This window comes from Pogona vitticeps, chromosome 2 (genome assembly GCF_051106095.1).
Source record: "Pogona vitticeps strain Pit_001003342236 chromosome 2, PviZW2.1, whole genome shotgun sequence".
Taxonomy (NCBI): domain Eukaryota; kingdom Metazoa; phylum Chordata; class Lepidosauria; order Squamata; family Agamidae; genus Pogona; species Pogona vitticeps.
Genome location: NC_135784.1, coordinates 44,481,431 through 44,504,202, shown reverse-complemented (window position 1 = coordinate 44,504,202; position 22,772 = coordinate 44,481,431). Strand labels below are relative to the sequence as shown.

General features: G+C 42.5%; 1 protein-coding gene across 5 annotated transcripts in view; it reads left to right on the top strand.

Moving 5' to 3' along the window:
- The first annotated feature begins 5,036 nt into the window (after positions 1 to 5,036).
- The window catches only part of EOGT (EGF domain specific O-linked N-acetylglucosamine transferase), a 33,653-nt gene continuing 15,917 nt past the window's right edge, over positions 5,037 to 22,772 (top strand). For 2 of the 5 annotated variants that reach the window (XM_078385110.1, XM_078385108.1), the window contains exons 1-9: positions 5,037 to 5,142; positions 5,932 to 6,107; positions 8,327 to 8,551; positions 10,085 to 10,185; positions 16,003 to 16,111; positions 16,211 to 16,305; positions 17,099 to 17,203; positions 18,801 to 18,907; positions 21,333 to 21,436. In XM_078385110.1, coding sequence (XP_078241236.1) covers positions 8,342 to 8,551; positions 10,085 to 10,185; positions 16,003 to 16,111; positions 16,211 to 16,305; positions 17,099 to 17,203; positions 18,801 to 18,907; positions 21,333 to 21,436 — 831 coding nt within the window. In that variant the 5' untranslated portion in view covers positions 5,037 to 5,142; positions 5,932 to 6,107; positions 8,327 to 8,341. Of the gene's footprint in view, positions 5,143 to 5,931; positions 6,108 to 8,326; positions 8,552 to 10,084; positions 10,186 to 16,002; positions 16,112 to 16,210; positions 16,306 to 17,098; positions 17,204 to 18,800; positions 18,908 to 21,332; positions 21,437 to 22,772 lie in introns of those variants that run through there. The other 3 variants (XM_078385109.1, XM_072989413.2, XM_078385111.1) reach the window with 3 other exon arrangements.

Genomic DNA, 22,772 nt, shown 5'->3' with positions numbered 1-22,772 from the left:
ATCAGAACTGGACCATGGAGCAATGGAAGAAGGTTGCTTGGTCTGATCAGTCATCAGATTTTTGATCAGGTGAATGCTGGGTGCATGTGTGTTGTTTACCTGGGGAAGAGAAGGCAGCCGGATGCACTATGAGAAGAAAGCCTGCCGGTGGAGACAGTATTATGGTCTGGGCATTATTCTGCTGGGAAACCTTGGTCCTGGCATTCATGTGGATGTTACTTTGACATGTACTTCCTACCTAGATTGTTTGCAGACCACACACATGCCTTCATGGCAGTGGTGTTGCCTGATGGCAGCAGCCTCTTTCAGCAGGACAATACACCCTGCCACACTGCAAAGGTTATTCAGGAATGGTCTGAGGAACATTGAGTTCAAGGTGTTGCCTTGGCCTCCAAATTCCCCAGATCTCAATTCAATTCAGCATCTGTCGAATGTGCTAGGACACCAAATCCAATCCATGGAGGTCTCACCTTGCAACTTGAAGGACTTAAGGGATCTACTGCTAATGTCTTGGTGCCAGATACCACAAGGACATGTTCAGAGGTCTGGTGGAGTCCATGTCTCAACACATCAGAGCTGTTTTGGCAGCACAAGAAGGACCTACATGATATTAGGCAAGTGGTTTTCATGCTGTATCTGATCAATATAGAGCTCTATATAATGCCTCATTGATCCACCTAGATTTTTCCCCTCTTAAATATACAAGTGCTATGACTGGTAACATTCTATATGTAAACATTTACATAGGTGCTACATTATTCACAGTTAAAGACAGTAGAAACTAAACTTTACAGGCTTGTGTTTGAATATTGCAGACTGCCTCTTGGTCCCAGGCAGTACTGCCATAGTTGAGTAATTAGTTTTAAGACTTGAAGCGTTTACTGTAATTGATACGGAAACAGAGACATGAATTCCAAGATTTGGAGGAAACAGAACAATGTGTTTGGCCTGATTATGTTTCCTAGCATGGAATGACACAGGTCTTCCTGTGCTCTCTGAAAGTACCAACACTAGGAAAGCTTTGTTGACAAACCTTGTGGTCTCTAAAATAGTTGTCTCTTAATATACAATTATTTTCTTCAGTCAGGCTTTTTCTCAGTGACTGCCTATCTAAGAATCGGGTTGCTATTTTTTGTTTTGCCCTCCCACTTTTTATTTTGCTCATTTTTAATACTGTAAGAAAACTAAGTTAGTAATAAGTCTAACAATATCCTCCAAGAATTTTTTACATCTTACAGCCTATTTTGGCATGATCAATATGTTGCAGTGAGACCCTGTAACAAAATGTTGCAGCTGCATTTATGTTTGCCAGGACTTCCATTCCCTCCATCTCCATCTTCTGTTTCCCAACAACAAAGTCAACATTCCTTGCCTGCTGAGCATGCTCACTTCCCATTGGAATAGGTTTTGGGAGGAGATGGTGCCCTTCTCAAGCTAGCATTCTTCAGGCAATGAGCGCACTAAATCCTCACGGGCTGTTTGGAGTCTTCATCACCTGCTTTTTAAAATACTACTTTGTACAGAAAATATATTTTTTAATACAAACATTAGTGATAGTCCATCCACCAAGGCCTCACTCGTGCAGATTTTTCTTTTCTATCAAGGGATGCATTTCCTCAGGATGCTGATACTAATCTGCTGGGTTTCAAATTCTAAAGGAGGCAAGACCTCACTTTTCTATCTTTGTGCAGAAGATAACTGACGTTAGGCTGAAGGCCAACAGAGCAACTGATCACCCTCTTGAGGGTAGGTATTGCATGCAACATAAGTGACCACACACAAAGAAATTGATTTAGGGCACAGGCCCTTTTAGCAAGTTCATTTTAAGATAATAGATTTGGAAGCCTGAATTCGACTACACCATTCCATTCATTTTTATTTGCAACCTGCTTGTTTCATTTGCTACTTTCAGTGGGTTCTAATAAAGGCAACATGAGGGTTTGTGTTTTAACTTTTGACTAACAATTACCCTTTTGCCCACCCCCACAGATTTGGGGGAAATGTTTATTTGTATCCTGCTTTTCTTCCAAAATTGGGACTCAACATGGCTCAAGATATGATTTAAAAATACAGCTACAACTGAAACATTCAATGCCATTTGTTATTGAGAAGATTTTGGAACTAGCAGAAATGAATTATTTTGACAGATACACTAGACTGGATAACAATAAATGGGAACCTCTTTATACCTGGATGAAACCTACACCGATTTAAGTAGAATAGATTAGATTAATATGTTATAGAGTATAAGACAAAATGAAATGAATGGAACATACTGTAATAAATCACTCTGGTTGCAACAGATAGAAAAGTAGAAAAAAACAAGAAAATATTTATTAAAAAAATTAAAAATAAAAAGAAACATTCAATGCCATTTGCCATCAAGTCACTTCAGGCTTATGGTAGCCCTAGGAATTAGTGACCTCCAAAAGCTCCTATCGTTAATACATCTGCTCAGGTGTGGTAAACAAAAAAAATCATTCTTTATTGAGTTAATCCATCCCATGTTTTCTTTTTCTACCACCTTCAATTTTCCCCAATATTATCTCCTCCCCATCCAGAGTCTTCTCATGATACTCTGCTCACTAAGCCACACTGGCTACCCATTGTGATTCAATCTAGTGTCCACTTCTCTTTCTTGTGTTCCTTCGTATCCACAGAGTGCTCCCTCAATGTAGCATTTCAAATTAATTGGGCTTTTTCCTATCTGCTTCCTCTACTGCCCTGCTTCCACATCTGTATATTGTAACAAAAACATCTTGGCCTTGGTTTCCAGCAACCCATTCTCATGCCAGATTCTTTTCTGGTTATTTCACAGTTCCCCTTCCAAGTCACAGCCTTCTTCTGATTTCTTGATCGCAGTCTGTTTTGACTGATGATCAGACAAAATTACACAAAGTCTTTAACCATGTCCGTTTCATCATCACCAACAGTAAAGTTCTCTATTTTTGCTGTCATCACAATCTTGGTCTTAATGTTCAGCTGTTACCTTGCTTTTGCAACTTCTTCTTTAACCATAAAATCACAGATGGTTTTCACCCATACAGTAATAAGGCACCATCGGTATATGTTAAATTACTGGTGTTTCTTCTACCAAAAATGTAAAGGTTCCCCTTGACATTTAGTCTCCATCGTGTCCGACTAGGGGGCGGTGCTCATCCCCGTTTCCAAGCCGTAGAGCCAGCATTTGTCCGAAGACAGTTTCCATGGTCACGTGCCCAGCACGACTAGACACAGACCTCTGTTTCCTTCCCACCGAGGTGGTGCCTATTTATCGACTCGCATTTTTACATGCTTTCGAACTGCTAGGTTGGCAGGAGCTGGGACAAGCGACGGGAGCTCACTCCGTGGATTCACTCTTACAGCTGCTGGTCTTCCGACCTTGCAGCACAGAGGCTTCTGCAGTTTAACCCGCAGTGCCACCACGTCCCTTTAGAATGTAAGGTAAAGGTAAAGGTTCCCCTTGATAATTTTTGTCCAGTCATGTTCAACTCTAGGGGGCGATGCTCATCCCCGTTTCCAAGCCATAGAGCTAGCGTTTGTCAGAAGACAATCTTCCGTGGCCAGTGCGACTTAGACACGGAACGCTGCTACTTCCCACCAAGGTGGTCCCTATTTATCTATTCTCATTTTGCATGCTTTCAAACTGCTAGGTTGGCAAGGAGCTGGGACAAGTGATGGGCGCTCACTCCGTCATGTGGATTCGATCTTACAGCTGAAGATCTACAGACCTTACAGCACAGGCTTCTGTGGTTTAACCCGCAGCGCCACCACATCCCTTTAGAATGTAGTACCACCCAAAAATAGAGTTTATGCTCAAAAGCCCCTGCCAGAGTTTCCTTTTGCTGGTGCTGAAAGGATGGCAAATGGTCTGTTAGCTACCTTGGACCCTTTTAGGGAGAAAGGCAGGGTAAAATGTTTTAAATAAATAAAAGATTGAACAAAGCTAGGTAGTTCAGTGGTTCAGATACCTGGCTAGAGGCAGAGGCTGATAGTTCGATTCCCCACTAAGCCTCCCTGACAGAAGCTGGACTCAGTAATTCTGCAACTCTAAGACTGAACAAAAGTGGGATGAGGTGAACAGCCCCAGAAGGTGCTGCTATTCATTTTCCTAACATTCATCTGTAGTGGCAGTTTTAGAGTTCTGTGCCCTTTACAGTACATTCTGGTGGACAGGAGGGAGCCCTACGTCCACTCTAGTTACAGCTTTGAACACATTCTTTTCTGACCCTTTTGAAAACACCACACTAAAACACAATTAAGGAGTAAAAGTCTGCACAATGAAGCAGGCTGTTGCATTTAAACAAAGTGTAAGCACATTATTGGGGGGTGGGGGGATTAAACCCTCTTTTCCACCCGCCCAATTGGAGGGTGGGGGGATTAAACCCTCTTTTCCACCCGCCCACCGCCCTTTAGCAGCCAGGCAGTTGCCAAAACCTGCCCCGAACAAGGCTGTCTTTCCCGCCCCGTGGAAGGAACCAGACTTAGCCTCCCTCGTTGTAGGGAGTTCCACCCTCTAGGAGCAGCCACGGAGAAGGCCCTGCTAAGAAGGCTCTCACTGTTATGGCCCAGAGAGCGCGAAGCCGTGGCTCCCCAAGTCCTTTCCGACGCCAAGGCTGGTGCCCGGGAGTGAGTGAGTGTGTGTGTGTGTGGGGGGAGGGTGCGCTTCAGGGCGCCTCTGAGCAAAGAGGCCGGATTGAAGCAAAACCAGCCCCCGCTCCGTCCGGGGCACTCGGTGCATCAAGGAGCCTGGGCGTCCCGTCAGCTGGGCGCACGCCCGACAGGCCCGGCTCCAGCTGCTCCAGAAAGAGACCGCCGGCCGCCTTCTTCCTCCGCCACCCCTCGGGCGTGCTCTCCACAGCTCCGGCCCTCGGTTTCCGGAGGGCCGCCCCACCGCCGCCTGGCCCCTCCCTCCGTCGCTTCTCTCCCCCCCCCCCCCGCCTCCCCTCGCCGGCTCCCATCCTGCTTGCCCTCCTTTCGGCGCCACCCAAGGGGATCCCCGGCAGCAGCGGCGGCGAAGAGCCCAGGGCAAGGAGGCGGCGGCGGCGCGCGGGCCTGAGACGGAGCGCGCGCGGCGGCGGGGGGCGGGGAAGGTTTCGCTTCGGTGAGGAGGAGGAGGAGGCGCCGGTCCTGCTCCTTGAGGTACATCCCGGACCGGGGGGGGGGGGCTTCTCCCGCCGCCACCTTGGCGCGCACGAGAGGAGTTGCTTTTCTGCTCCCGCGGGCAGAGAGGGTCGCTTGCCCGGCCTCGCCGGGGGCCGGACGGCCTTTGCGCCCGGCGCGCTTTCGCCTCGCCTCCTTTCCCGTTGCAGGTGGCGCCATCCCTGGAGGCGCCTTTTAATCCGGTTTGCAGGAAGGATGGCGAGGAGCCGCTCGCCTTCGCCCCGCTCCGGTCGGGCTAAGCAGAAGCACGCTGGCCTCTTGTGGCCTCTTCCGTGCCTTCTGGCTGCGGAGACCTCTTAGAAGTCAAGCGCGTCCCATTCAGTGGCACTCCGCTTCCCTCAGCGCCCATACTTTGGCATCCCAACTTTCTCAGCCGCCTGAAGAGCACGTTCCTTCAGAGGTTGCTCTCCTTTCGCCTTCTTGTTTAGACCTGCCTCTCCGAACATGCCCGTTTCCTCTTCCTTCAGACTTCCAAATGCACGCTTCTGTTAAATGTTTGATATACTTTTTTTTTTTGCTGTAGAGGAGACCTCGACAAAGTGTGCCCCTTAGATCGCCTGTGCCTTTCCGTGCTGTTTTCGCAACCCGCGGCCCTCTCCTCGTAGACTCTGCCTTTTACCAGGGAAGAGAAGCCGAAAGGCTGCTGCTTCCCGGAATGATGATTCACCTTCTAATTTCGTTGTACCTTCGCCTGCCCAGTTGAACGCAAATAATACTATTAATTATGTGCGGATCAGTCAGTTCTGACTTATGGTGACTCTTTTTCAGGGTTCTCCAGTTGGATGATACTCAAAAGTGGGTTCTGTGCAGCTTGGCAAAGGCGTCCCAGGCTGGCTGTGCTTCGCAGGAGGCCCAGTGGGGGACTCGAACTCCCAACCTCTTCTGGCTCTGCTGCCAGGTATCTAAACCACTGAGTAGATGCAGACTTCCAGCCAACTTCTTCTGTAAGTTTTGGCGTTTGGTGTATATGTGGTCTGTGGGGTGCAAAAATGCCCCATCCCCTCCAAACCATTAAAGTTCCCCTTCTCTGCTTTAGAGTCTTTGCCAGCCTCTGCTTCTAGATTATTAACTTCCATGAACTCCCACCATTAACTATACTGACTGATGGGAGGGTGCCAAGTTGATGAAACTTTGAATCTATATTCTGTTTATCTTTGCTTTCATTTGTCTTGCTTTGCTCTGCCTTCTATGGACAGCTGTCATGCTTTGTAAATCTATGGGCCCACCAGTCTTTGCCTCTATTTCTCTGTCATTTCTATTTGGTCGTACAGTATCATCAATGTGACCACAGTATTGGCACAATCAGCGTACAGGGTACAAGTAGATCCCTGCTCAAAAGAACTTGCAGCTTGAAGTTTGACATTTCATCTTGCTCATGCTGCAAGCTTTTTAAAGGGGACTCAGGTAAGCTATGTTATCTTGCTGTTTGTCCCTTTTCTGCAATACAGTGGACCCTCTACTTACGGAATTAATCCGTATTGGAACGGTGGCTGCAGGTTGAAAAGTCTGTAGGTCGAGTCTCCATTGACCTACAATGCATTGAAAATCGATTAATCCTGTAACCGGCCGTTTTTGTTCCATTTTTGTTCCATTTTTTTCTGGTCTGAAGGCCGATTCTCCGGCTGCAAGTCGAACCTAAATTTTGCAACTTGAAAAGTCCCTAAGTCGAGCCGTCTGTAAGTCGAGGGTCCACTGTATAGGAATAGACATACTTACAACAAGGATTTCTAGGAAGGTATGTGTAGCTTGGAAAAAAAAATGGCCAGAATCCTATTGTAGATTCTGCAGACATAAGTGTAATGGCATAAAGTGTAATGGTGTAACTGGATAGCTTAGTGAGTGAGGTGTTTGGCTGTGGACCCGGAGTTGGGTGTTTGATTCCCCATTGTGCCTCACAGGAGAAGGATCAGCAACACAAAGTTACACTTACGCCAATGTAAATAAGCATTAGGATCCTTGCTATTCAGTATTATAAGTATTATCTGACAAAGAAGGAGGGAAAACTATACCAATTGCGTTCTTAGTAATGTAGTGGTGCATTGTTATTCATGTCAAGCAAATTGGAGGTTTAAAATATCCCTATGTACAAATGCTCTGATATGCTTCAAATTTCAAATGAAAGCATGTGAAGGCATGACATATTTGTTCATCAAAAGAGGGCATGAGTTAGTAAAAGATTAAAAGACTTTGCCTTATAGAGATGTAAATGTTACAGTATAAGTCTTGCAGAATGCACTCAAAGCACCTTGAATGCTCAAGTACACTATAAGAATGTATACCTTTCACTTGCCTATCTGGCTATGCTTCCAGAGTTATTTGGAGACAACAGGAAGCCAGGAGGAGAAAGAAGGCAGAGTTCTGAGTTCTGAAAACCAATTGGAAAGAAACCTCCAAATTTCTCTTCATATAGGAACAAAAAAGATAAAATAGAATTTTTTTTTAAAAAAGAGAAATTTTAATGCCCCTGATATCAGCAATCATTTGCTTATTATCTAATGTTATCTGTGATCTGTTTGCATAACTAGCAACAAGTCAGGAAAGAACGGGCTGTTTCACAAGCCTAGAATCGGAGAAGTTAAGATAAGTGCAGCGAGACATGTAAAGAACACCCATCCATTTTGCTGTAGGATATCTTTCTAGCAACATTTGTGTATGCGCTTCCATCACTTGGTGCAGTGTTCCTGGAGTCCTGATATATTTTTTCCCATGAAAATCATTTCAATAGCTGTCCTGTGCTGTGAAGGTTTGCGTCTGAAGTGGCTTCTGAGTTGACCAGGACAGTGACAGACATTGTTGAAGAAGCCACTCTCATAGAATTCACATGTAGCACACATGAGGCAGTATAGCAGCCAGATCAGAGGCTTCTGCTCTTGTGTTTGGTTCCCATTCCTTTTTTGTGGCTGGAAAGGAGACAAAGCCCTTGGGAGGCCAGCATAGTTTCCTAAGCTTGAGTTCCCAGGCCTCTCATGGGAACAGAAAGTTTTCCTTTACCCGTTGTCTTAGTTTAGCTCTTAATAGTAATAGCATGTTTGCTGCAAGAGGAAGGCCTGTTTTGGCTGGGAAAGCTGTTTTTCCAGGCATTCAAAAATGAAATTTATAACTTTAATAGAGTCTGGTGGGTTGCAAGCATGCCTTTCTTGAATATTTTTAATCTTTGCTTTAGGTTTTCCTGACTGCCATGTTAATGCTGCTTGCGCTTGGAGTGCTACTGGTAGAAAACCTGGCCAAGGTTCGGAATGGAAATTTTAGTGATGGCAGCCGTAGTCCACAAGTGCCTCTGTATCGCTATGAAACCATTAATCTGCCAGAAGAGCATATCCCCTACTTTTTGCATAATAACCCGCACATTGTCATAGCCTGCAAGCAAGATCCGCATTGCCCATATAAAGTGAGTGCACCTTTTTCTATTGAAACAAAATGCAGATTTATTTTATTCTTAGAATGGTAGAGGTTAACTATGGTAGTAACTTGCTTTTGATTCCCCCACCCCACCACTACCTTCCACAACCATTGGTTGACTTCTGTAGTTGGAACCATCGCTGTCTCTCTCCCAGGGAAAGGGGCCTTTCCCTTCCAGCTAGGTTTGCAAGAACTCAAAAATTGTTTCATTTTTGATTTTATGAGGTCCTTGTAATTATTTCAAACTCATGATCAAAATTCAGTGAGGGTGCAAAGCAAAGCAAAGCAAAGCAAAGCGTGCTGCTTATATACTGCCCCATAGTGCTTCAAGCACTCTCTGGGCGGTTTACAAGTTAATTATGCAGGCTACACATTGCCCCCCCAGAGAGCTGGGTACTCATTTTACCGACCTCGGAAGGATAGAAGGCTGAGTCAACCTTGAGCCGGCTACCTGGGATTGAACCCCAGGTCGTGAGCACAGTTTTGGCTGCAGGACAGCAGTTTAACCACTGCGCCACGAGGCTCCTACAGGTATAGGTTGGATTGCAAAAAGCTGGCTTGTAGGGCTTGGGGGCTGAATTTGCACTAACTCAAAGGCTGTTTTGGGATAAATTGCTTGTGATAAAGTTGTTTGGGCATATCAAACAATAAAGTATTGGTTCAATCTGTGATACTGGATAACTGATATATTTTATCTAAAATGGTAGGTGGCTGGATAGCTCAGTAGTTTAGGTATCTGGCTGTGGGGCCCTAGGTTGGGAGTTCAATTCTCCACTGTAGAACCAATCTGTGTGGCCTTGGGCAAGCTGCACAGTCCCTGGGAGCCCCCAGAAGAAAGGAGTGGCAGACCACTTCTGAGTATTCTCAACCTGGAAAATCCTGAAAAGGGTTGCCATAATCAGAGTGGATAAAAAAAATCAATGATTTTTAAAAATCAAATTAATTTAAACCGTAATTTAAATTATTTATTTATTATTATTTATTAATTTTTATTATTTATTATTATTTTTTATTTTTTATTTAAATTTTCCATGTCTCATGAATTATTATTGTCTAAACTTTACTTGCAAAGAGTAACATTCTAGTGCCCTTAATTGACAAATTCCTTTGCTAAGGTTTAATTTTATGTAGCTTTATGCTTTTATAGAAAGGAATATGCATGTCCATTTGTAGGTATGGAAATGTGTATAAATCTTTGCAATTTAAAAATAACTACAGTAGTAAAGATTTTTTAAAAAAATTCTGTGCATTTCTACAGTATTTTAAAAAGCAAAATGGGCAGTTTGTCAGTAAGGTTAACATTCTCTTGAAAGAGGGATTCTCAGTTTAATAAACCCAGTCTGTAGTGTCCAACTCAAAAGAAGAAGAAGATGATGAAGAAGAAGACAAGACCTTCACTTTGAAAGACATGTTAAAGGCAGGACCTTTGGAGATCATTAAACCATAGAGTCACCAGAAACCAGAAGCAGATTGGCAACATGTAACAACTATTGCTTTTTTAATGCAGACTTTGTGTTAACAGAAATACTTGAAGAACTTAAAGGCCTGTTGGGGTTATGAGAAATCATGCAAGCCAGAAAACAGGTTTGGATATCCAGTATGTGATTATGCTGAGGTAGGGTGGTAAGTATATACGAAGAATGTGTAGAGCTTAAATGGGTATAAACTATTCTCCTTCCTTCCTTCCTTCCTTCCTTCCTTCCTTCCTTCCTTCCTTCCTTCCTTCCTTCCTTCCTTCCTTCCTTCCTTCCTTCCTTCCTTCCTTCCCAACCCTTTGTATTAATTGTATGTAGCAAGGATTGGTGCCTTGATATAATTCTAGTGTTTGCATATTTATCAGAAGTTAAGTGTATATTATATGAACTTGTATATGGTAGAGTAGGACCACCTTATCTGTGAGATCAGTATCCACTGATTCACTTTTCCATGGCCTGAAAATACTAAAATTATTAAAAGAAAAATAGCAATACATGCATGCATGCATATGTGTGTGTGTGTGCGTATGTGTGTTTATATATATATAGCAATGAAATTACCAGAATTGGCCACTACATGGAACGAGAAACCATGCTATTTACAGCATAAAATAACATTCTGTTTTTTCCAGCTTCTGCAGTGGCCTTGGAACCAATCCTCCACAGATATGGGGGTCCTGCTGTATAGCAGACTAAGTCTGGGGGCAACCAGGTTCAGATTGGCACTCAGGCATGAGGCTAATTACTCGTCTTAAGAATCACTCGTCTTGGCCTAACATCTCTTTCATACACAGGGTAACTGTGAAAAGTAAAATGGTGTGAATGTAAGACACACAGTCATATCCATTCCAGGGAGCTTGGGTAGGATGAAAATTGAATCAGTTGTTGCCAGACTGAAGTCCCTGCCTGGCAGATTACTGCCCAGATAAATCAACAATGTAGTTTATGTTCTAATATAACTGCAGTTGGGCACCAGTGTATCCACCATTCTTTCCCACTCTTTCAAACACAGTTCTTGTTAGATGTGAAACATTTATAACAGCCTTGTTAATACTTTTCCCAAACAGAGGTAGTTCATTGTCTCCAGACTGTAATTTGGAAGAGGCTTTGGCTGGGATAGAGTGGCTTATACCACGTGGTTTAGTTTACATTAGGGACGTGGTGGCGCTGCAGGCTAAACCGCAGAAGCCTTTGTGTGCTGCAGGGTCAGAAGACCAAGCAGTCGTAAGATCAAATCCACGCGACGGAGTGAGCGCCCGTCGCTTGTCCCAGCTCTCGCCAACCTAGCGGTTCGAAAGCATGCAAATGCAAGTAGATAAATAGGGACCACCTTGGTGGGAAGGTAACAGCGTCCCGTGTCTAAGTCGCACTGGCCATGTGACCATGGAAGATTGTCTTCGGACAAAATGCTGGCTCTATGGCTTGGAAACGGGGATGAGCACCGCCCCCTAGAGTCAGACACGACTGGACAAAAATTGTCAAGGGGAACCTTTGCCTTTAGTTTACATTGAACACTGAAGGTTAGGTTCGGAGTAGTTTATAGGCACCATGCACATTGAGAGCAGGAATGAAGCTTAAAGCAATGGGAGCTGCTTATATACCACATTATATTGGATAAAGCTCTCTCTGGACGGTTTAAAATTGCATTATGCGGTCTACATTGCATACACACAGACTCCCCTCATGAGCTGTGTACTCAGTTTACTGACCTCAGAATGATGAAAGGTTGAGCCCCTTGGGATTGAACTCGGCTCATGAGCAGAGACTTGACTGCAGAACTGCAATTTAAACACTGCACCGCAAGGCTCCATAGAATTAAAATAATTACAACACACAGTGTTATATTCTATTATTTTTATTGTCATCTTGCCAGAATTCTGTTGGGGATTTATGGCAACATAAGTGTAATTGTGTAAATCAGAGGCAATTACTGCTAATTAATGACTTGCGTGCCAGTTGTGTGACTTGGCATGCAGCTAGGAGTGTTAGTGGCAACATTAATTAACAGCTTTTTGTCATCAAAATTTTTGCAGTAATATGCCCATATAAGTTTGCAGTGTGAGAGCCAGTGCGGATAAAGTGATGGTCTGGAACTCCCAAGACCCGAGTTCAAATCTTCACTTGGCCATGGAAACTCACTGGTAGATGGAGATGGTAAAACCACCCCTTAAATATCACATACTGTGAACCCCCTATTATGTTTGCTGTACATTCAATGCGATTTGATAGCACAAACAAACAAATCCTCTGGAGGATCACTGGCCACTGTGTGTGTGTGTTTAGTCGTTTAGTCGTGTCCGACTCTTCGTGACCCCATGGACCAGAGCACGCCAGGCCCTCCTGTCTTCTACTGCCTCCCGGAGTTGTGTCAGGTTCATGTTGGTTGCTTCGCAGACACTGTCCAACCATCTCATCCTCGGTCGTCCCCTTCTCCTCTTGCCGTCACACCTTCCTAACATCAGGGTCTTTTCCAGGGAGTCTTTTCTTCTCATTAGATGGCCAAAGTACTGGAGCCTCAGCTTCAGGATCTGTCCTTCCAGTGAGCACTCAGGGTTGATTTCCTTTAGAACTGATAGGTTTGTTCTCCTTGCAGTCCAGGGGATTCTCAAGAGCCTCCTCCAGCACCACAATTCAAAGGCATCAATTCTTCGGCGGTCTGCTTTCTTTATGGTCCAGCTCTCACTTCCATACATCATGACAGGAAAAACCATAGCTTTGACTATTCGGACTTTTGTTGGCAAGGTGATGTCTCTGCTTTTCAAGATGCTGTCAAGATTTGTCATCGCTTTCCTCCCAAGAAGAAGGCGTCTTTTAATTTCGGGGCTGCTGTCTCCATCTGCAGTGATCATGGAGCCCAGGAAGATAAAATTTGACACTGCCTCCATATCTTCCCCTTCTATTTCCCAGGAGGTGATGGGACCAGTGGCCATGATCTTAGTTTTTTTGATGTTGAGTTTCAGACCGTTTTTTGCACTCTCCTCTTTCACTCTCATTACAAGGTTCTTCAATTCCTCCTCACTTTCTGCCATCAGAGTGGTATCATCTGAATATCGGAGGTTGTTGATATTTCTTCCGGCAATCTTAATTCCGGCTTGGGTTTCTTCCAGTCCAGCCTTCCGCATGATGTATTCTGCATACAAGTTAAATAAGCTGGGGGACAGTATACAGCCTTGCCGTACTCCTTTCCCAATTTTGAACCACTCAGTTGTTCCATGACCAGTTCTGACTGTTGCTTCCTGTCCCACATATAGGTTTCTCAGGAGACAGATAAGGTGGTCAGGCACTCCCATTTCTTTAAGAACTTGCCATAGTTTGCTGTGGTCCACACAGTCAAAGGCTTTCGCATAGTCAATGAAGCAGAAGTAGATATTTTTCTGGAACTCTCTGGCTTTCTCCATAATCCAGCGCAGGTTAGCAATTTGGTCTCGAGTTCCTCTGCCTCTTCGGAATCCCGCTTGTACTTCTGGGAGTTCTCGATCCACATACTGCTGAAGCCTACCTTGGAGGATTTTGAGCATAACCTTGCTAGCGTGTGAAATGAGTGCAACTGTGCGGTAGTTGGAGCATTCTTTGGCACTGCCTTTCTTTGGGATTGGGATGTAGACTGATCTTTTCCAATCCTCTGGCCACTGTTGAGTTTTCCAAACTTGCTGGCATATTGAATGTAGCACCTTAACAGCATCATCTTTCAAGATTTTAAATAGTTCAATTGGAATGCCATCACCTCCACTGGCCTTGTTGTTAGCCAGGCTTTCTAAGGCCCACTTGACTTCGCTCTCCAGGATGTCTGGCTCAAGGTCAGCAACTACATTGTCTGGGTTGTCCGGGATATCCAAATCTTTCTGATATAATTCCTCTGTGTATTCTTGCCACCTCTTCTTGACGTCTTCTGCTTCTGTTAGGTCCCTCCCATTTTTGTCTTTTATCATGTTCATCTTTGCGCAAAATGTTCCTCTAATATGTCCAATTTTCCTGAACAGATCTCTGGTCTTTCCTTTTCTGTTATCTTCCTCTATTTCTTTGCATTGTTCATTTAAGAAGGCCCTCTTGTCTCTCCTTGCTGTTCTTTGGAAGTCTGCATTCAATTTTCTGTAACTTTCCCTATCTCCCTTGCATTTTGCTTCCCTTCTCCTCTCTGCTATTTCTAAGGCCTCGTTGGACAGCCACTTTGCTTTCTTGCATTTCCTTTTCTTTGGAATGGTTTTCGTTGCTGCCTCCTGGACAATGTTACGAGCCTCTATCCAAAGTTCTTCAGGCACTCTGTCCACCAAATCTAGTTCCTTAAATCTGTTCTTTACTTCCACTGTGTATTCAAAAGGGATTTGGTTTAGATTATACCCGAGTGGCCCAGTGGTTTTTCCTACTCTCTTCAGTCTAAGCTTGAATTTTGCTATGAGAAGCTGATGATCAGAGCCACAATCAGCTCCAGGTCTTGTTTTTGCTGACTGTATAGAGCTTCTCCATCTTTGGCTGCAGAGAATATAATCAATCTGATTTCGATATTGCCCATCTGGTGATTTCCATGTATAGAGTCGCCTCTTGTGTTGTTGGAAAAGAGTGTTTGTGATGACCAGCTTATTCTCTTGACAAAACTCTATTAGCCTTTGTCCTGCTTCGTTCTGAACTCCAAGGCCAAACTTCCCGGTTGTTCCTTTTATCTCTTGGCTCTTGGCTCACTGGCCACTGTACCCTATTGCATATTGTGCAGATTGGAAGGCTGTCTACTGCAGCCATAAGCTGTCCTGCCAGGTGATACAAAAAATGTATTGTCTCCGGCGCATTTTTGGTATCACCTGGCAGGACAAAGTTCCAAATAAAGTCCTAGAACGAACTGGAATTTTTAGCATGTCTATATTACGGAAACAGCAATGTCTATGTTAGCTCTGGGATGTTGTGAGAATGGCTGACAGTTGGATTCCAAAAGATCGCTTGTATGGAGAATTAGTGCAGGGAAATCGCCCCAGAGGAGACCACAGCTGCGATACAAGGATATCTGCAAGCGGGATCTGAAGGCCTTAGAAATGGACCTCAACACATGGGAAACCTTGACATCTGAGCATTCAGCCTGGAGGCCCAATTTGAAGAGACCCTTGTCCAGCAGGCCAAGGCAAAGAGGAAGTCCCAAAACCAGCAAAATCAGGAAGCTGGACAGGGGACAGATTGTATTTGTCTTCAGTGTAGAAGGGATTGTCACTCTCGAATTGGCCTCCTCGGCCACACTAGACGCTGTTCCAAGTCCTCCATTCTGAGCATGTTACCATAATCTCTTGAGACTGAAGGATACCTAAAAAGCTGTAGTCCACATTGATATTACAAATCAGTGGTAGGATTGAGGGTACTTTCAATTTCCAATGAACTATCCTCCATACTTTAATTGACCCCTCCCCACTAACTCTCATGCCAAATCCAGAACTCCGGCATACCAGAAACCTTGTCCTGGGTATACCCCTGTACATTTTAATAAATGTTTGTATGTATGAGAGAAAGAGAGAGGAAAGAAGAGTATGCATATTTCTATGTATAAACTGACATTACCCTTGAAGACCAACGTTAGAGTACAGTTTTCTACATCTCCTTTCCTAGTTTTGATTTTGCCACTCTCCTTGGCCACAGGCTTATTTAACACACATATGTCAGAGAACTGTGGAACATTTTGTTGCTGGACACTGCTTAGATAATAAAACAACACAGAAATATCTGCAGTGTTTAAGAAATCCTAACATTTCTCATTCTGCTCAGTTTGCATTCAGTACTTTGCTCTAGAAATAATTTAACTTACTAGTCTCTCTCTACATAGGCAGTTAAAATAATCCCTTTTTTATTGCATTTCCCGCATCACAACAAAGATGTGCACTAGAATTTATCAACCCCTTACCTCAGGGTCCGATATCTCCAAAGCTGGGTTTGTTTTTGGTTGTTGTTTTTTTTCTCAGAAGGATGCTTTTACATTGTTTCTACTTGCCAGGGTATCTACCATAGAAGAGGCCCAGCGGGTGTTTTGGAAGCAATCCGACTTTGGTTACATTAAAGAGAGGATAAACGAAGTAAAGACTCACTGCAGACCTAAGGCAGTGGTGAGAATATTCATATATATTCAACTTGAGTTGTTTTCTGGCGCTGTCACCTGCCTTCCCCCCCCTCCAGTTCTTTAAAAGTTTGTGGTTTTCATGCAGGGCGATTCTTCACTCCAGTGCTCTCGTTATCTTCAGTCCTGCAGAGCAACAAATCTGTACATTGATTTAAGGACGCCAAAGAGAAACCATGAGAGGTCTGTGCTTGACTTATGTTATACCCAGGCAAGGGAAGAAGCTGGGAGAGGGTATTCTCTTGTGTGGCTCCCAGATGTTATAATGATGTGAACAGTTTCCACTTTCACTGCTCTCAGGAACAGTTTGAAGACTCATCTCTCTATAGTATTTAATTAGTTGGGATGATTTTTATAGTTCATAGATTTTAATGGCTTTTATGGTCTTGTTTTGTTTTATTAAGGGACGTGGTGGCACTGCGTGTTAAACCGCAGAAGCCTCTGTGCTGCAAGGTCAGAAGACCAGCAGTCATAAGATCAAATCCGTGCGACGGAGTGAGCTCCCGTCGTTTGTCCCAGCTCCTGCCAAACTAGAAGTTTGAAAGCATGCAAAAATGCGTGTATATAAATAGGTACCATCTCGGTGGGAAGGTAACGGCGTTCCGTGTCTAGTCACGCTAGCCACGTGACCACAGAAACTGTCTTCGGACAAATGTTGGCTCTATGGCTTGGAAACGGGGATGAGCACCGTGCCCTAGAGTCAGACACAACTGGACTAAATGTCAAGGGGAACATTTACCTTTACCTTTGTCTCATTGGATTTTAATTGTCCTGTATTTGAATCTGTTTGTAGTGTTTTTAATTATGACTTACGATTGTAAGCTGTTTTGGGCACTCCTTCATCAGTGGGGTGTGTGTGTTTACAAATGTAATTAATTATAACAGTAATAACTATAACAAGCGAAGTACTAATGTAGTAAAACATATGCTTGCTTTGAGTTCACATTGTGTTAATAGTCTTTATTTCCTACTTTAGATTTAATGAAGACTTTTTTCAGAAGGGTCAGATTGGAGGCAGTTGCAATATGGACACTCAGGGTTTCCTTGCTGAAGGACAACGGAGGAGCCCTCTTCAGTCTTGGTAAGACTTATAGCCCAAACACTTTTCTCATTTTTCTATTGTGGACGTTTTGGGCAACACAGTTGAGCTTCGTTGACTGTATAGTGTTGAGTACTCCCCTTCTCTCCCACACTCAAAAAATCCCAAATAGTAGTTGTCTTTGTTTTGTTTAAAGAAGGAATATTCTATGAAGGTCATACAGCTTAATTGAGATGACTGTTATATTATTATTCTGGAGCTCATTAAAAAATAGGGTAAAGGGACAGTGTTACAACCTGTGCTGAAAATGAGCGTTGATCAGGAACAGACCTAAGGATAGACATTTCCTTGAGCACATAGTTGAGGGTTAGTGGGATTTTGACCTTCCTAATATTTCAGATGATATTTCTCACTGACTGTTTCTATTAGCCCTTCTATGTGATGCTTTTCTAGAGGGCTGAAGATTTCCCATTTCCACCCTAGCCTTCATTTAAAAAAGAAATGTATTTCTTTTACAAAAGAAGGCTTTATTTCTTTAACAGGACTATGTGTGTGCCCTGGGGCAAACATCCAAATTGATTATACAGGCCAGTGTTCTACATGGAGTGGAACTGCAATCACATCAGGTCCCCTTCCCCTGACTTAACATGCAGGCAGTTATACAACCGATGTTGCAACCATGAGAGGCATGAAGGGGGGCTCACATTATTGCCGTTTTGCAACCAAATAGTTCAGCAGAATACTGGCTACAATTTCAAAAGCATTTTGCAAAATGACATGCAGTGGGGATGCCCTTCCAATATAAAAAACAAACACTGGATATTTCTTAAATTATTTTGGTTCATAAGCCGTGTGTTCAAGTATGTATTCCATGGAAAATAGCACATGCAAATGCACTCTTATATAATGAGTTTTTTAAAAAAATTTGAACAAAAAGCAAAGCTTATGATCCTGAAATCAATTTTTTTAAAATCATAATTTTAAAACAATTTTAAAAACATGTTTCTGAACCTATGACAGGCAAATTTGAAATATATCCCCACACCATATGAAATGTTACTCATCTTGTTCCCAAATTGTTTAGTTTAAGGCACCCAATCTAGTTACTTTCCCCTTTAAAACAATTAAAAGCCTTGCAGTGCTTCTGAAGGATATGTTCTTTATTGACTCTGCCCAGTGCTTCTGGTCATGCTTCATGGAGAATATGTGGTAAAGATAGCTTGTTAAATGGATCTTGCTAATTGGTTTCAGATTCTGCCTATCTTGTACCTCCAGTTGTGATTAATAACTCATATCTTTCCTGAAATGTCTTGAAAATCATGGTCAGCGTATTTGACATGAGCCTCGATGTATTCAAATTAACTGGATCTGGGAAACACGAAGGTTCTCTCCCTTGAAATTTCTCCAGCCCTTGATTTATACATCAAAGATTTTGCTTGCTTCTGAGATGAAAGGCAGAGTTTAACCTTTTGAAGCCTTACTGAAGAAGCTTCAGTTACAATTAAAAATAATTTTAATTGTCAAACTCTGTCAAACTTCACCTATCTTGGTAAGAGAAGTCTGTGTGGTGCCTTGCTTAAATGATCAACTATGGGAACCCTTCTTTTTTGCAGGCTGTGCTAAATAACTTTAATTACAGGTTTGCTGAGCTTCGAACATACACAGAACTGAACTCCAACCCTGTGGAAGATGGCAGCTGTGATGTCATTGTTGACAAACTAACTTATTTCATGAAGTTTGATGCAGGTACAAGACAGCACTATATTTTGTACTGTGCAGGGCATAGTGGAACACCTTCCATAATAATTGTATGATGCTTATATAAAGAATACTGTATATGCTATTTTAAAGTATTTGCTGTGATGAGAGTCTATAGGACATCTCTGCTATTAGATGGCATCATTTTTGTATGTGCTTAACTGCATTACTGCTAAGAGTGTGTCAACTGGTGTTCATTATATGCTCGGGGCTGATTGTGTGCCGGTCACTTGTAAGCAGAGTCCTGTGAATCTATTACAATGCACTTTAGCCATGTTCCTTGCAAAGCAGCTTAGAGCCATCCAAAAAGTCATTTGTAGTGGTTTGTACATAATCTCTTTCATATCTGTTGCATGAAGGTTGACAAACCAAAGTGAGCAAACTTCTGCCATGCCATTGTCAGCACAGAATGTTCCTCTTGGATAATGTCTTGTTGCCACAAGTGATTCCTAAGACTTTGGCAATTCCCGGGGCTTTGGAGCTGGGTTCAAGATCTATTTTTAGTCGGAGATGATATTCCAATCAATAGGGTTAAATCCAAACTCTTTTACATTGGCTGTCTTAAATGGCAGGCATACCTCCTTTAAAGAACAATGCCCTGTCCTTTTTGTCCTGAGTTTGCAACAGGAGAATTTAATTATTTATTGTACTTATTATATTTTTGTACCGCACCATCTAGTGGCCCTGCCACTTCTCTAGGTGGCTATTCTAAATAAGACAGATGAAGTACAAACATCAGCAACTGATGTCCTCTGTGTACTTATTTTCACTATATCAGGAAACCTCAATATGTATCTTGCACTTTTCTTATGTGCTTAAAATAGTCCATATAACTTACAGACAGTAACGCAATTCAGTAGTACAGCATTGATAGAATTTATTACTTTAAGAGGGAAGGTATGGAGATGTCTGTGGCTCACAATGCAGTGATCTCTTTAAATGAGTTGGTTTTGTATCAGATTTATGCTGGTCTCCAGCTTTTTCTTATTTGTAATAGTGCAAGTATGGTATATTATTTTGTGCAGCACACTTGGTTTTCATATAGAAGATTTTGTATTGATTTTGTTATGTCCATCTTTCTAATCAAGAGTGCAGAGAATTGAGATCTGTAGAATTTCCCATTATTTCTTATGATATCTGAAGCCATTTACAGATGTTATGACAAAGGAAGTACTGGCTTTTAGACTTGGGTCTCTCTCTTTTTTCTGAACCCCATCCACCTTCCTTTCTGTTTCCCCACCTTATTATGCTAGGTGGTGGATCTGTGATTGAGTCCTCAGCTAGATTTTGTTGTTGTAGTTAAAAAGCTAGTGAAATCTAGCCTCACTGGTTGAAATCCTGTTGCTTAGGTAAGTCGCAACTATAGGAGGCCCCTTCGAATCAGTGAAACGTATGGAGTAGGTAACTCACCGAATCCTCAGTGATTAAATGGGGAAACGGGGTATGTTTAAGAGAATTAGAAAAATAATAAAATGACTATGGAGGGAGTGTAGGGGGAAAGGTGCTTTAGAAGTGAATTTTGTAGTTTGAACTTTTTGATTTTCAAAACAAGCCCTGTTTGCAAAAGAATGAGCCAGTTCCAGCAGAGCAAGGTCAATGGATGATAAATAGTCATGGCAACTGAATAAGCGCCTGGAGGAGGCAGGGAAGTGAGGCTGCCGCCACCAAGTGGGCACCCACTGAAGGAGGCGGGGCTTTGAAGTGCTGAACACCTCTTTGGCTGAGAAAGAAATGGGCATGAACTGCTGAAGCAGTGGTTGATGCCCATCTTGAGTTGAGAAAATTGTACAAAAAAGGTATATGTAAATTTCTTTTACTGGAACATTTTTTTTTTGCCCGGGTGGTGACAGGCTCTCTGTGGAGTTCTCTTACTATAATTTCTGTCTATTTTTATTTATTTATTTATTTATTTATTTATTTATTTATTTATTTATTTATTTATTTATTTATTTATTTATTTATTTATTTATTTATTTATTTATTACTGGAACTTTTTTTTTTTGCCCGGGTGGTGACAGGCTCTCTGTGGAGTTCTCTTACTGTAATTTCTGTCTATTTTTATTTATTTATTTATTTGCTTCTCATTTGGAATACTGGCAGCTGTAAGGTTTAGGTATATTTTTATATTCCTTTGTTTCCTTAAGGACCTACAGGGATGGAAATGCAGGGGAAAATAGTAATAGTCAGTCAGAACGTATGATTCCAGTGGAATGAAAACTTTGTGCGTCTTAGCATTCTCATTTTCATGGCAAACACCTTAAATACCAGAGATGATCTTGCAGTGTTTCCCCTGTGAAAAGAATGGGAAGTCTGTGCAAATGAATAAAGGTTTACAAAAGAAGAAATGCAAATAATTTGTTTCCTATAATACGTTTACAGTGGATGTATGTTTTTTTTTGCCTCCTTCACACAGGTGTTAATATGTACCACCATTTTTGTGATTTTGTAAATCTTTACATCACTCAACATGTTATTAATTCATTCAGCACTGATGTCAACATTGTCATGTGGGACACTGTAAGTAAAAGCTCTCTTTTTTAATGAAATGAAGATGTTAATAAGTGTATTTCATCATTGTTTGAGTGAAAAATATGGAACAGCATAATTGTTATTGCTGACATAAAAGGTCATTGAGTTGCAAAACTTTTGGAGATCATCTGTTCTAGCTCATTGTCTGATGCAGACTGTGGAATGCATTTAATCTTTGCATTCTCGAAGGCTTTCACTGCTGGGATACGATGGTTGTTGTAGGTTTTCCGGGCTGTCTGGCTGTGTTCTGGAAGTTTTCGTTCCTAATGTTTTGCCAGTCTCTATGGCCGGCATCTTCAGAGGACAGGAGTCAGAACTCTCTCTGCCTAATCTTTGCTTAAATGCTTGCAGTGAAGGGGGCCTGTTTTCCCCCAAGGCAGTCTCTTCCATGCCAGGGATCTCCTGCAGTTAGGACGTTCTTCTTATGCTTAGGTGAAATTTCATTCCCTACATTTTTCACTCACCGACTGGTTGAGTCAAATGTTTATATATTGTTATGTATCTTGGATACAGGAAATATAACATTTCAAATCACTAAAACAGAAATCCACATCTGATTGTACTGTTACTGTGGTACAGAGCAACAGTGGACAAGTTGTACCCTCTTTGGCATGATCGTCTTTGAGATATTTCAAACTGTTCTTATATTTCCTTTTAATCTTTTTTTTTCTGTTGCAAAGCAAATCTCCTTTTCATGAAGTAAATTTGTATCTAGAGAGTCACACTTTTATCCCACTGAAATCAGTGAAAAAGTTGGCTATCTTAAATTCCATTCATCTAGTGGGACATGCTTATGATGAGTGTGTTCTATAACAACTGTTTATATTCATGTAATGTGTGTGTATCTCTGTGTCTGAACACACAGGCACATGTTTGTGTCTTTTATTCTGCAGAAGCCACATCTGTATATTCTGTGAGATAAGCAACACACACACACACACACACACACACACACACACACACACACACACACACACACACACACACACACACACACACACACACACACACACACACACACACACACACACACACACACACACACACACACACACACACACACACAGACAGAGTCCAGCCTTCCATTCCGTGTGTGTTGCAGACCCTCCAGGGAGTTTGTGCTTTGTTGACTGCTGATACTGAGCCAGTAGCACAACATGTGCCAGCCTGTTTCATTCTTACCAGGTGCTTTATCTGGAAACTAAGCGGGATGATCCTGATTGGTGCATCCATCCTAGTAGATAGGTATCTACCATCTACCAGCATATGCCTAGAACCTCCAAGTGGGCTAGGAAAGAATCATACCTAAAACCCTGAAGACCTG